Source organism: Rhincodon typus, chromosome 9, assembly GCF_021869965.1.
Source record: "Rhincodon typus isolate 14 chromosome 9, sRhiTyp1.1, whole genome shotgun sequence".
NCBI classification, from domain to species: Eukaryota; Metazoa; Chordata; class Chondrichthyes; order Orectolobiformes; family Rhincodontidae; genus Rhincodon; species Rhincodon typus.
In genome coordinates this window covers 31217627-31231447 of record NC_063340.1, presented here as the reverse complement: position 1 = coordinate 31231447, position 13821 = coordinate 31217627, and the positions used below count along the sequence as shown (strand labels likewise).

The 13821-nt window shown below is 42.0% G+C and overlaps 1 protein-coding gene across 1 annotated transcript in view; it reads left to right on the top strand.

Moving 5' to 3' along the window:
* Window positions 1-13821, top strand: part of LOC109912827 (ezrin-like) — a 126982-nt gene that overhangs the window by 89497 nt on the left and 23664 nt on the right. The window contains exon 4 of the mRNA XM_048600971.1: window positions 12401-12496. Coding sequence (XP_048456928.1) covers window positions 12401-12496 — 96 coding nt within the window. The remainder of the gene's footprint in view (window positions 1-12400; window positions 12497-13821) is intronic.

The following is a 13821-nucleotide window of genomic DNA, read 5'->3' as shown; positions in this document are numbered from 1 at the left end:
ACAGCAGGCCAAGCAGCATCAGAGGAGCAGGAAAGCTGAGGTTTGGGCCTAGACCTTTCTTCAGAAAATTCTAGGCCCGAAACGTCAGATTTCCTGCTCCTCTGATGCTGCTTGGCCTGCTGTGTTCATCCAGCTCTGCACCCTGTTATATCAGATTCTCCAGCATCTGCAGTGTTCCTACTATCTCTGATACCGTTCGGGAGTCTCGTTTTCGACCACAGAACCGCCTATCTACTCCCCTTACAATCGAATCCGCTATGACTATAGCCCTTCCATTCTTTTTCCCGCCCTTCTATACAACAGAGCCAGCCACAGTGCCATGAACCTGGCTACTGCTGCCTTCCTCTGGTGAGCCATCTCCCCCAACAGTATCCAAAAAGGTATACCTGTTTTGGAGGGAGATGACCGCAGGGGACACCTGCACTGCCTTCCTGCTTTTTCTCTGCCTTTTGGTCACCCATTCCCTTTCTCCCTCAGCAATCCTAATCTGCGGTGTGAACAATTTGCTGAACGTGCTATCCACGACTTCCTCAGCATCGCGACGTGTTTTGGGGCGTACTTTAGCTTCCTGTTGTTTGTGTGATGGGCATCGTTGGATCCAGCTGTTCGGGTATCCGTTGCCTCTAAATACTTGGAGATATTCTTCTTCTTTTTGGCGTAGTTCTGGGTTGCTGCAATGTGTTGTGGTTCACTTGAATAGTGTTTTTGCGCAACTCCATTTTATGGGTGTTGGGGTGGTTACTGTTGAAATTTTGGTCTTGATTCCGTGTCTGGCCTTTGTGTATACCCTGGTCAGAAACAGAGACAAGCACGGGAATTCCTACAGGCCTGTTTCTCCATCAAGAAGGCCATCAATAAACACACAGAATTAGACCCTAAATATACACCACTGCAAAAACAGAAATGAGGTATTCAACTCCAACAGTAAATGGGGAAAATACAACAATGCTTCATCAGAGGTTGCACTGATGAAGTTACCCAGCAGGATAATGAAATGTCTGCAAACTAATGAACCAGCTTGGTCAACGAACCAACCACAGCACTTTTTTCTGAACTGTTTCTTCATCTTCGGCTGCTTTTGGTAGTTTTTGATTGACAATGAGGAACGGTTGAGCCAGTGGTCTGGCCAGTAGTCATCTGCACTGGTCGTTGCTTTGGCAATGAAGTCAGTCTCGTGCCAGTACTTTTGCTTGTGGATACCTCTAAGAAGTCTTAAACTTGTCTTTTTGGCAGAACAGTGTTGGTGATGACCAGCTGGTAGTCCACACGTACTGGTGAGCAGGAGAATTCTGTTGGAGCTGGAATTCCTCACTCCTTTTTTTTTTCCTCTGGTCCTTTCCCAAATTGAGCATCCTGTCCAGCTCTGGTACTGAAGTCCCCAAGAATGATGATTTTATCTAATTACGGTAGAGAGATCATTTATCAAGGTTATTCAAAGCAGGATAGTAAGGAAGATATTACATTTACAGAACTGTGGTGGGGCCAAGTAGTGCTGAATGAACCCAATGTCACGGTTGAGGCCGTCTTCATGGGCACAGCACTTGGCTGTTGGTTTCTGCTCAGTGATTCTGCGTTGTGTATCTCGAAAGCCGCCTTGAACGCTTACCTGAAATTGGAGGCTCAATGTCCTTTGACCACTGAAGTGCTCCTTGACTGGGAAGTAACATTCCTGTCTGGCAATTTGTTGCGCGGTGTCCATTCATTTGTTGTTGTAGCGTCTGCTTGGATTCACCAATATACCATGCCATGTGGCCTCTGATCTTCAGTTAAGTGTCCTGCAAGGCGGTAGCCTTCAAGACACATGAAAACACAGAATCACCGAGCAGAAACTGATTGCCAAGTTGTGTACCCGTGAAGATAGCCTCAACTGTGATCTTGTGTTCATGTCGCGCCACGTGACCCCACCACACTGTGTTCTGTATCTGTAAAATCTTCCTTACTGTTTTGGCATCATCACCTTGATAAATTCTTATGATCTCTCTACCTTAATTAGTTTGTACAGTTTTGGATTGCTTATTACTTTGGTTAGATCCTCTTATGCCTATCGTGTTATTCCAGTCATTTGGTTTGTCTCCAGCATCACCTTGTTTTTAATTTCTTGTAATTATCTCTCTACCTCATTTAATCGGATTATGGGTCATCCCTTCATTTATTATTCATCTGTTGACACTTTACTCGCACTGTCTAACAATTTTTTGATCACCTGCAGAGACTTGCTATTCAACACTCCACTCACACCATTTATGAACTTTTGATCTCTCTGCCTACAAATTCTGTGTCCGTGTGCTTCTCCCTCACTTCACCTGAAGAAGGGGCTACACTCTGAAAGCTTGTGATTTCAAATAAACCTATTTGACTATAACCTGGTGCCATCTAATTTCTGACGTTCTGAGTAGCATTGAACCTTTTAACTTCCATCCACCATATATCATGCATGAATTTTAATGCTTTTCCCTTTCTTTGCTGCTGACATCCAGGTTTCTTCCCTAATTTCTTCACACACTGCATGTCATTTGTGTGTAAAGTACTTCACAGGTAACTTGGTGACTAGAATTAAATCAACCTTCATGGGAAATCATAGAACAGGCTCATTATTGTGCTCTATTGACTTGCATTTGAATTGAACAGAATAGAATCCTTGCTGTGTGGAAGCAGGTCATTTGGCCCATTGAGTCCACACCAACCCTCTGAAGAGCATTCCACCCAATCCCACACTATACTCTTTCCCTGCATTTCCCACCCTAGACACTATGGGCAATTTAATATAGCCAACCCATCTGACCTGCCCACCTTTGGACTGTGGGAGGAAACCGGAGCACCGGAAACCCATGTAGACATGGGGAGTATGTGCAAACTTCATACAGACAGTCGTGTGAGGCTAGAATGGAACCCATTCCCTGGCGCTATGAGGCAGCAGTGCTAACCACTGAGCACTGTGCCAACCTATTTAACACGGTACTGCTGGGCCATTAAAATCAACTCACACCTCTGAAGTTGTGCTCCCTGTAGGGGTGTTACTCCCCCGTTTTGAACCAAATATGACCATAAGGGCTTGATAGCCAGTGACAAAGCAGTGGGAAGTGCATTTTGATATTTGTGGAATCTTAAAAACACCACATGCTTGCTAATTGCTCTTTCTCAATTTGACTCTGTTCAAGAATGTGAAGCTACAGGCTTCTCCATGATCTGAAAAACAGTACCTAACTCCTGTGGTGAAATATCACTTGCCATAACCATTTTTCCACCCTTAGGATCCAAATAGGTGGGAACAGTTCACTTCAAATGCACTCTGACACTCCACTGACCGCTTCCACTCCATACTATCTTTTGTGCTGTTAATGTAGTGAAGCAAGTGTATTAACTAACTCTGAGATGAACTTGAAAAGCACGCAATGATCCCTTTTGAATATTCCAAGTTCATCTTTGTACATTGTTTTACACTCAAAATCCCCCAATCCTCTCTGCCTTCACCATCTCTTTGGTGACCCAGGTCTATTGCATTTGAAACCAGGAAGCAGCAGTAGTTCTTTTCAGTTTTGACTATGCAAGAATGACGTCAATTTTGAATTTAGTTCAATGTTACAAAGTGCACTTTATGTTAATGCTCACCTAAGTGTCATCCATGAAGTAACGCACACTTTTTATCTTTCTTAATCCCTGGAACACTGGGAGCACAAGACACCCCAAATGGTAACCCTTCATATTGATAGAACCCTTTTGTGTGTGCAAATGATGAGCAGTTCTGTGCTCATCAGTGGTTCTAATTGCAAATATGCATTTGACACCTCTTGATTAGCAACTTTCCAAGGGTTAAATTTGTAAATTTTCACTCGTTGACAATGGGTAAGTGTCATTCATGATCATCTTCATTCACTGTTTATTATCACCACAAATCTGAACAGACTTGTCTGCGTTTTGAACTGCCATGATATAGAGTCAGAGTCATACAGCACAGAAACGGACCCTTCGGTTCAACTCACCACGCTGACCAGGCATCCCAATCTAACCGAGTCCCATTTGCCAGTATTTGGTCCATATCCTTCTAAACCCTTCCTATTCGTATACCCAATCCAGATGCCTTTTAAATGTTTGTGTTGTATCTGCCTCTGCCACTTCCTTTAGCAGCTCATTCCATACATGCACCACCCTTGGGATGAAAAAGTTTTTCCTCCGATCACTTTAAATCTTTTCTCCCTCACCTTCAACCTGTGCCCTCTAGTTTTGGCTTCTCGTTTCCACCCCTCTAGAAAAAGACCTTAGCTTTTCACCCTTTCCATGCCCCTCATGATTTTAAAAACCCTTGATAAGATCATGCCCTCAGCTTTCAATGCTCCAGGGGGAAAATTCCCAGCCTTTTCCTATAACTGAAACCCTCCAACCCCGGCAATATTCTTGTAAATCTTTCCTGAACCCCCTTGAGTTTAACAACAACCTTCCTATAGAAGGGCAACCAGAATTGTACACTGTTTACTAAAAGTGGCCTCGCCAATGACCTGTACAGGTGCAATGTGTCATCCCAATTCATAGACTCAACGCTCTGACCAATGAAGGCAAGCGTGCCAATGCTGCCTTCTCTGCACTGCCCACCTGCAACTCCACGCTCAAGGAACTAATCACCTGCATCCCGCGATCTCTTTGTTCGGCAACACTCCCTAGGGCCGTACCATTAATGGTAAAATCCTTCCCTGCTTTGCCTTACCAAAATGCAACACTTCACAATTATCTAAATTAAACTCTATCTACCACTCTGCGACCCATTGGCCTGTCTGATCCATGTCCTGTAGTACTGAGATAATCTCCTTAACTGTCCATTACACCACCTATTTTGATGCCATATGCAAACTTACTAACCATACCTCCTATATTAACATCCAAATTATTTATATAAATGACAAAGCAATGACCCAGCACCGATCCTTGTGGCACACTGCTGGTCACAGGCCTCCAGACTGAAAAGCAACCCTCCACCATTGCCCTCTGTCTCCTACCTTCAAGCCAATTTTGTATCCAATTGGCAAGCTCCCTCTGCATCCCATGTGATCCAACCTTTATTAACCAGTCTACCATGCAGAACCTTGTTGAATGCTTTACTGCAGGCCATATAGACAGCATTTACTGCTCTGCCTTCATCAATCCTCTGCCACTTCTTCAAAAAGACAGTGTCTCCCGAACTTGATTCCCACGCACAAAGCCATGCTGACTATCCCTAATCAGTCCTTGGCTTCCCAAATGCATGTAAATCCTGTCCCTCAGTATCACCTCCAACAATTGACCCACCAGTGATGTAAGACTCACTGGTCTATAGTTCCCTGGCTTTTTCTTACAGCCTTTGTTAATGTGGTGGCATTATTTAAATATCTCCAGTCTTCTGGTACCTCGCCCATGGCCCCTATGACGGCAAAGGGCCCAGTAATCTCTTCTGTAGCTTCCCACAAAGTTCTGGGATATACCTTATCAGGGCCTAGAGATTTATCCACGTTTACGTAGTAAGACATCCAGCAGCACCTCCTTTGTTATATGAACACTTTTCAAGACAGCACTATTTATTTCCCCAAGTTCCTTAGCTTCCATGTCCTTCTCCATAGTAAATACTGATGCGAAATATTCATTTAGTATCTCGCCCATCTCCAATTTGATCTTTAAGCAGCCCAATTGTTCCTTTGCCCTTAAAGTACTTATAGAATCTCTTTGGATTCTTCTTAACTCGATTTGACAAAGCCTTTTCACATCCCTTTTTTTTGCCTTCCTGATGTTTCCCTCCAGGGTAATCCTACTGCCAATCTACTCCTCTAGGGATTCACTTAATCCCAGTTGTCTGTACCTGACATGTGCCTCCTTTTCTCTTGACATCAATTTCTGTAGTCATCTAACATTCCCTACACCTACCAACCTTGTCTTTCGCACTTACCAGAATATACTATCTCTAGATTCTTGTTTATCTCATTTTTAAAGGCCTCCCACTTCCCAACCATCCCTTAATCAATTTTTGAAAGTACCTGTCTAATCCTGTCAAAATTGGCCTTACTCCAATTTAAACTTTTTAATAGTTCTATCCTTTTTCCATAAATATTTTAAAACTAATAGAATTATGATCACTGGCCCCAAAGTACTTCCTCACTGACACTGTAATCAATTGCCCTGCCTTATTCCTCCAGAGAAGGTAGAATTTTGCTCTTTCTCCAATAATGTTTTGTTGTGTGCACTTAACAAACTTCCCCTCCCTTCCCTGTCGGACAGTCCCTGGAAAGTTAAAATCCCTACCATTACAGCTGTATTATTTCTACAGATGTCTGAGATCATAGAATCCCTACAGTGTGGAAACAGGCCCTTCTGTCCAAGTCTACACCGACCCATCGCAATATAACCCACCTAGCCTGCACATCTTTGAACTGTGGGAGGAAACTGGAGCACTCGGAGGAAACCCATGCAGACACTGGGAGAATGTGCAAACTCCACGTAGACAGTCGCCCGATGGTGGAATCGAACCCAGGTCCCTGGCACTGAGAGGCAGCAGTGCTAACCACTGTGCCACCCTACATATCTCCTTACGTATTTGCCTCTCAATTTCCTGCTGACTACTGGAGGGGCCTATAATACAATCCTAACCAGGGGATCATCCCTTTCTTATTTCTGGCAGCCCATTTACTGCTCTTCACCTTTTTAATAGCCCCTGTTTTGTTAAAAATCTAATCGCACTTCTAATTGTGTATAAAGCAATGGCCTAACCCTGTACTTTGCTCTTTATCCTCACTTTAGCCTTAAGATGCCTAGTTTTAACATTGGGCTTTCCTGTTTACAGATCACTTTGTACTCACTCTCAGCACTTCATGCAGATCCCTATATACTATAAACAACTCAGCCCAGTATATATTTTCTTATGGAATTGGATTTTGTTGCCACTTCCTGTTGCCAATGATAAGTAATTGAATGTGTTATATTGCACTGTAATACAAATTCCACATAACACTGGATAGGAATACCCAATTTGTTTCACAGTCAGAAATCACACAACACCAGGTTATCGTCCAACAGGTTTACTTGAAAATGCAAGCTTTCAGAGTCTTACTCCTTCAGGTGTTAGTGAGAGAGGTAGTATCAAACACAGAATTTAGAATTTATAAGTAAAAAAAATCAAAAGGTTGCATCACTGATGAGGATGTACTAAATAAACCTAAGATGCTGTTAAATCTTCAATCAGTTAGAAGGTTTTAATTGACTAATATTTATGTAAATCCATGAAGTCCTTTGAAGTCACTGCCCTGAGAGAAAGAAAGGTTTTATCAGTGTAAAGAGGTGACATTTTAAGTCAGACAATGCATGTTAGGTGTGAGGCTTGGTTAGAATCTGTATGTGTTTTGGTTTGGAGTTAGGCTGGTTTTATTTCTGAAGTAGGAATTTATAAAATGCCGTATTGACTGACTGTTGATAAATTGTGTGCTTTTTGAGCAAAATAGAATGTATCCGCAAATACCAAATCACCCCATAGATTTGCATGTGCGAGATAGTGAGGAAGAGTGTGTGTGTGTGTGTGTGTGCGCGCGCAGTGTGGTGGGGTCACCTGTAGTGTGACATTAACACCAGGGAGGGAGCATCCCTGTCTGGCAATTATTGCACCGTGTCCATTCATCCATTGTCATAGCACGTGCATGGTTTTGCCAAATATGCCTCGGGGCATCCTTGTCTGCAGCATATGAGATGGACAATGTTGGCCGAGGCATGTGAGTATCTGCTGTGTTTGTGGTGGATGCTGTTCCCACATGTGATGGCACACTCCATGTCGAAGATCTGACATGGCTTGCAGAGGTTGCTATGATAGGATTGTACAGTGTCGTGGTCAATGTTGTCCAGAGGACTGGGTAGTTTGCTGCAGACAACGGTTTGTTTAAGGTTTGGTGGTTGTTTGGAGGCATGGGGAAGATCTTGGCAAGGTGCTCGTCGTTGATAATGTGTCGAAGGCTGCCAAGAACATGGCATAGTTTCTCCTTCCCAAGAAATACTGGGCGACGAAGGGTACCCTATCGGATGTATCCTGTGTCTGTCTTCTGAGGAGGTTATTATAGTTTTTTGCTGTGGCATGTCAGAACCGGCGATCAATGAGTTGAGCATTGTATCCTGTTCCTAATGAGGGCGTCCTTCAACACCTTCAGGTGTCTGCCTCATTCCTCCACATCGGAGCAGATCCTGTGTAGTGCAGGGCTTGTCTATAGGGGATGGTTATTTTAATATGTTTGGGGTGGAAGCTAGAGAAATGCAGCATTGTGAGGTTATCCGTGGGCTTGCGGTAGAGTGAGGTACAGAGGTCTCCATCCTTGATGGAGATGCATGTGTCCAAGAATGAGACTGATTCTAAAGAGTAGACCATGGTAAGTCCAATGGTGAGATGAAACTTGTTGATATCACTATGTAGTTGTTTAAGTGATTCCTTGCCAGGGGTCCAAAGGAAGAAAATGTCGTCAATTTTTCTGGTGTATAGCGTTCAGAGGTTCTACGCAGCAAAGAACTCTTATTTGAACCTGTGCATGAAAATGTTGGCATATTGGAGAGGAAATCTAGTTCCCGTGGCTGTTCCATATGTCTGGATGGAGAACTGGTTGTCGAAGATGAAGACGATCTGGTCAAGGGCGAAGCAGATGAGTTGTAGGGTGGCGTCTGGAAATTGGCAGTTGGTGTGGTATTGAGTACTGAAGCTGGTGCAGCGATGCCATCATCATGGGGGATGCTGGTGTAGAATGCCAAAACGTCCATTGTGATCAGGAGTGTTCCGGGTTTGACTGATGCGTGAGTGCTGAGTTTCTGTAAGAAATCCATAATGTCACGACAGAAGATGGAGGCTTTACACCAGCTTTGTGCAAGGGAATGAGACTTGGGAGTTACTTGTTCTTTGCAGAAGCAACACAAGCAGCAACATTCAATGATGAAATCAAGTTGTGAATGTCTGAATTTCATTTCTACTCTGTATACTGGAATCCTATCATAGGAATAGGAGTAGGTCCTTCAGCCCCCTCGAGATTCTTACTGATCTGTGATTTAATTCCATATATCTGCCTCTGAGCCATATCCCTTGATATCTTTGATTAACAAAAAATAATTAATCTTAGATTTAAAATTAATGACTGATCTAGCATCAACTGTCATTTGCAGAAGAGTTCCAAGCTTCTAACTCTTTGCATAGAAGTGCTTCTAACATCTGTCCTGAATAGTGCCCTAATTCTCAGAATGTGACCCTTTGAATCTAGAATCTGCAACCAGTGAAAATATTTAATCTTTATCTACTGTCTTTTCCTGTTACTATTTTGAAGACTTTGATCAGATCACTGCCTAACCTCTAAATTCTAGAAAAAAAAATTTAATTTACATAATCTGTCCTCAGACTTACCTTTCAAGAATGGACTTCAGGGGTTATCATTCTTGAAAGCCTACATTGAATTCCTTCCAAGGCCAATATACCTTTCTAAGCTACAGGATACCCAGGTCTGCTGTCAAAACTCCCAGTGGGGCCTAACAAGGGTTTTGTATAGCTGCAGTATGACGTCTGCATCTTCATACTCCAGTTCCATTAACCATTTTGATTATTTTGTATGTGTTCATGACATTTTAAAGATCTATGCCTGTGAATCCCCGAGTTTCTTTTGGCATCCACTGTATTTAACTCAATGTCATCTTGAAAGTACCCCTTGTATCCCTCTAGTCCAAAATGGAGAAACTCTCACTTTCTTTGAACTCCATCTGCCACAGTTTTGCCCATTCACCTAGTCTATCCATATCTCTTTTGTCATCTTGATATCATGTACATTCTGCAATACTGCCTAACTTTGTCACTTTATTCCATTATTTTCATCTTTATATGTGCTGGTTTTCTTGTTCTGAGACCAACTTTTCATCTTCCTCTTCGATAACTAACTTCTGTTTCCACATCTGCCAACTGAGCATTTGAGAATATCCTGAACTAGCTTTAGATCTTTCATGATCTTCGTGGCTGCAACGTAGAGCCTTACCACAACTTGGAGTGTCACTGTTTCCAATTCCTGCTCACCATCTGGATCTTACAATAAGGCCATTTTAGATGGTTGATGCCCACCAATGGGAATGGTAGCATCTACATTTCTGACTTTGAAACTGAGCTTGACTGACAAGTCCTGAATCTTGTGACATCCAGTGGATCACCCCTGCTGGCTCAAGAAAATTACTTCCTTGAAATTTGCAACTATCCTTTCTGCCATTTACATGATTGTGGTCTCAACATTGAGCCTTTTTCCATGTCAGATCATTTTGGTCAAAATCTTGGTCTGCAGTTGGTTCTTTAAACCTCCTATAGACTTTCTTTTAAAAGTCACTTAATTTAAATGGTGCCCACAGTGCCAAGAGTTTCTTTTAAATCAGGGATATAATCTGCAACAGTATTTCTTGGCAGCTGCTTCCTTTAATGGACTATAAGAATCCTCCGTGAAATGTTATTGTTAATCATGATGAATCCAGAATTTTATTAACTTCAGCATATTCCATTGTACTGGGATTTTGTGGACAACATGTCTGCTGGAAAAATTGAATCCCATCTTGGTCAGGAAAAATTTGCTTCCTCCTCTCCTCTCCTATTTGTTGACACAACCCTGCATGTCCCATGGCTAATCCTCCTAACCTGCATATCCCTTGAGACTGAGGCAATTTAGTATGTCAATCAACCTGACCTGCACATCTTTGAATTGAGAGAGGAAACGGGAGGCGCCTGGTGGAAACCTGCGCAGACGTGGGGAGAGCGTGCAAATTCCTCACGGATGGTCATCCAAGATTTGAATCAAACCTGGGTCCCTGGTGCTGAGGCAGCAGTGCTAAACACTGTGCTGCCAAATATGTTTTCGCTGCCATTTTTTTCATTGTGTACGGTGTTGAACCACTGTGTATACCTGAATATGAAGTTCATACAGAACATTCTCTCAAGTTAATCAAAATTCCTTTACATAACATAAATTTAAGAAGTTACAGAAAGTGTCAAAATGTTTCTTCCCTTTTTTATTTCCAAGAGCCAATATTATTAACCAACCTGTGATACTTTTATCAAATGCTTGCTTAAAATTCATAAATCAAATCCATTACATTCCCTTCTGGTCTTGGTATGGGGTTTCAATGGGACAGGGTGGTGTTGATATACACTGGACGTGTTTAATTCTATTTTGACGTTGCTCAACATCTGCCTCCAAACCACACAAATTAAGCATCAGGTTATGCGACATCAAACAATGTTAAAATTGCTGTGCCATTGATTGTGGATGACATCCTTCTTATCAAAGAGTGAGTATCATTGTGGATGCCAATGATAATAACATCCAGAGTAGCCAGATGTATTGAAAGATTTTTTTTTTGTAATTGTAGTGCTGCTAATATATTGAATTATTTATATTGCAAGAAAGTGGCTCTACATCTATGTTTTAAGCATGATTAAATATAGACCATTACATTAGAGATATGAATATGTATTCTTGTAGCCATGTACATGGACCTTATTTCAATCTACATATTGTTTCTATGCCAAGCGTTTGTTTTGTTTTAAAAGCCTGGCCTTTTCTCCTTTTCAATCTTACACCATGTGGTGTAAGGGGAGGCCCTTTTGCCAGAGCTGGCAACTTTTATAATGAAAGAGGCTGTATCCGAAGGATGAAAACAGCTGTAGTACATGGCTGTTTTTCAAATCAGAGGATTACCTTTTGAAGACTGATCAACATTTTAATTTTGAATCTGTTGAGACTCTTTTTTCCATTGAACCTTAGATTACAAAGAGATGGGATATAAAATATTCCAGGCAGCAAGACACAGCCACTCCATCTTCAGTTAGCTTAATGAAGACATTCCTCTGCCAAACTTTAGTTATTCCCTGATTGAGGGGTTGCTCCCAGTTTGCCTACATAAAACAGAGTGCAATATTAACATTTATTAAAGGAGTCTGTTATTAAAGGTGCTGTTATTGGCTGTCTCTCATCTAACATCTTTGCTTCAAAATTGGTTGATCCCATTTAATCAGGTTCCAAATGAAATAATTCGAGAGAGGCCGGTATCCTGTCACCCATTTATTTAGATGTGTATTGTACTTTGACACTGGTCTGGATTCCTCCGAGCCAGCTCTGAGTGAACAGAACCTGACACTTCTGTTAACAGGACCAGGTTAACAGCCCCAATCAGGGAACTCCTATTCTGAGGTTCACCTGACTGACTTTGTTACAATCACTTCTTCAACATCGACTCTTAAACTCCAAGTTTCAATTGTGAACTTCTGTTCTTATCCTATATTTTCCTGTCTCATGGAGAGCTCAAAGCTGAATATAATGTGCAGTTTGAAAAGAGTTTTGTGAATAACTCAATTAGTCTGCAGGTTTTAAGTTGATGTTTTATACACGTTTTTCTTATACAGGTTGTTAAAACTGTTGGCCTACGCGAGATCTGGTATTTTGGACTCCAATATACAGACAACAAAGGATACCCAAACTGGTTAAAGCTTGAGAAAAAGGTAGATGCACTTTGAGACTTGATTATGATCAAAGCAGTTTTTTATATTTCAGACAAGGGATCCTACAATGTAATTTACATGTTCATTTTCTTTTCTCAAGATGGCAGGGATAAAAGTAGCTTATTCAAAAATACCCTCCCACGTCCCCCATCAAAGTAGCATGTGACTTGATGCTCTTTTACAGGATGTTACAATTTACACTCATTACAAAGTATGATATTGGCTTTTGCATATCAAGGAGTGGTTGTCATTATGAATGTGGATTTGGCGGTCCAGAGTACCAGATGTAATGAAAGTTTATGTATTTGCAGTACTGACGATTAACTGAATTATGCAACTTGAAAGAAGCTGGTTCCTTGCTTTTTATATTTTAGCATAGAAAACAAGAGGGAAAGCTTGTTCATTACTCCAACTTCCAGTTTTTAAAATATTTGTCAAAATTCTTGACGTAGAACATAGAACATTACAGCGCAGTACAGGCCCTTCGGCCCTCTGTTGCGCCAACCTGTGAAACCAATCTGAAGCCTATCTAACCTAAACTATTCCATTATCATCCATATGTTTATCCAATGACGATTCCATGCCCTTACTACTCTGAGTAAAGAACCTACCTCTGACATCTGTCCTATATCTATCACCCCTCAATTTAAAGCTATGTCCCCTTGTGCTAGCCATCACCATCCGAGGAAAAAGGCTCCCACTGTCCACCCTATCTAATCCTCTGATCATCTTGTATGTCTCTATCAAGTCACCTCTTAACCTTCTCTCTAACGAAAACAGCCTCAAGTCCCTCAGCCTTTCCTCATAAGACCTTCCCTCCATACCAGGCAACATCCTGGTAAATCTCCTCTGCACCCTTTCCAATGCTTCCACATCCTTCCTATAATGCGGCGACCAGAACTGTACGCAATACTCCAAGTGCGGCCGCACCAGAGTTTTTTGTACAGCTGCAACATGACCTCGTGGCTCCAAAACTCTCTCCCTCTACCAATAAAACTTAATATACCATACGCCGCCTTAATAACGTTATCAACCTGGGTGGCAACTTTCAATGATCGATGCACATGGACACCGAGATCTCTCTGCTCATCCACACTACCAAGAATCTTACCATTAGCCCAGTACTCTGTATTCCTGTTACTCTTTCCAAAGTGAAACACCTCACACACTTTTCCGCATTAAACTCCATTTGCCACCTCTCAGCCCAGCTCTGCAGCTTATCTATGTCCCTCTGTAACCCGCAAGATCCTTCTGCGCTATCCACAACTTCACTGACTTTGGTGTCATCCGCAAATTTACTAACCCATCCTTTTACGCCCTCATGC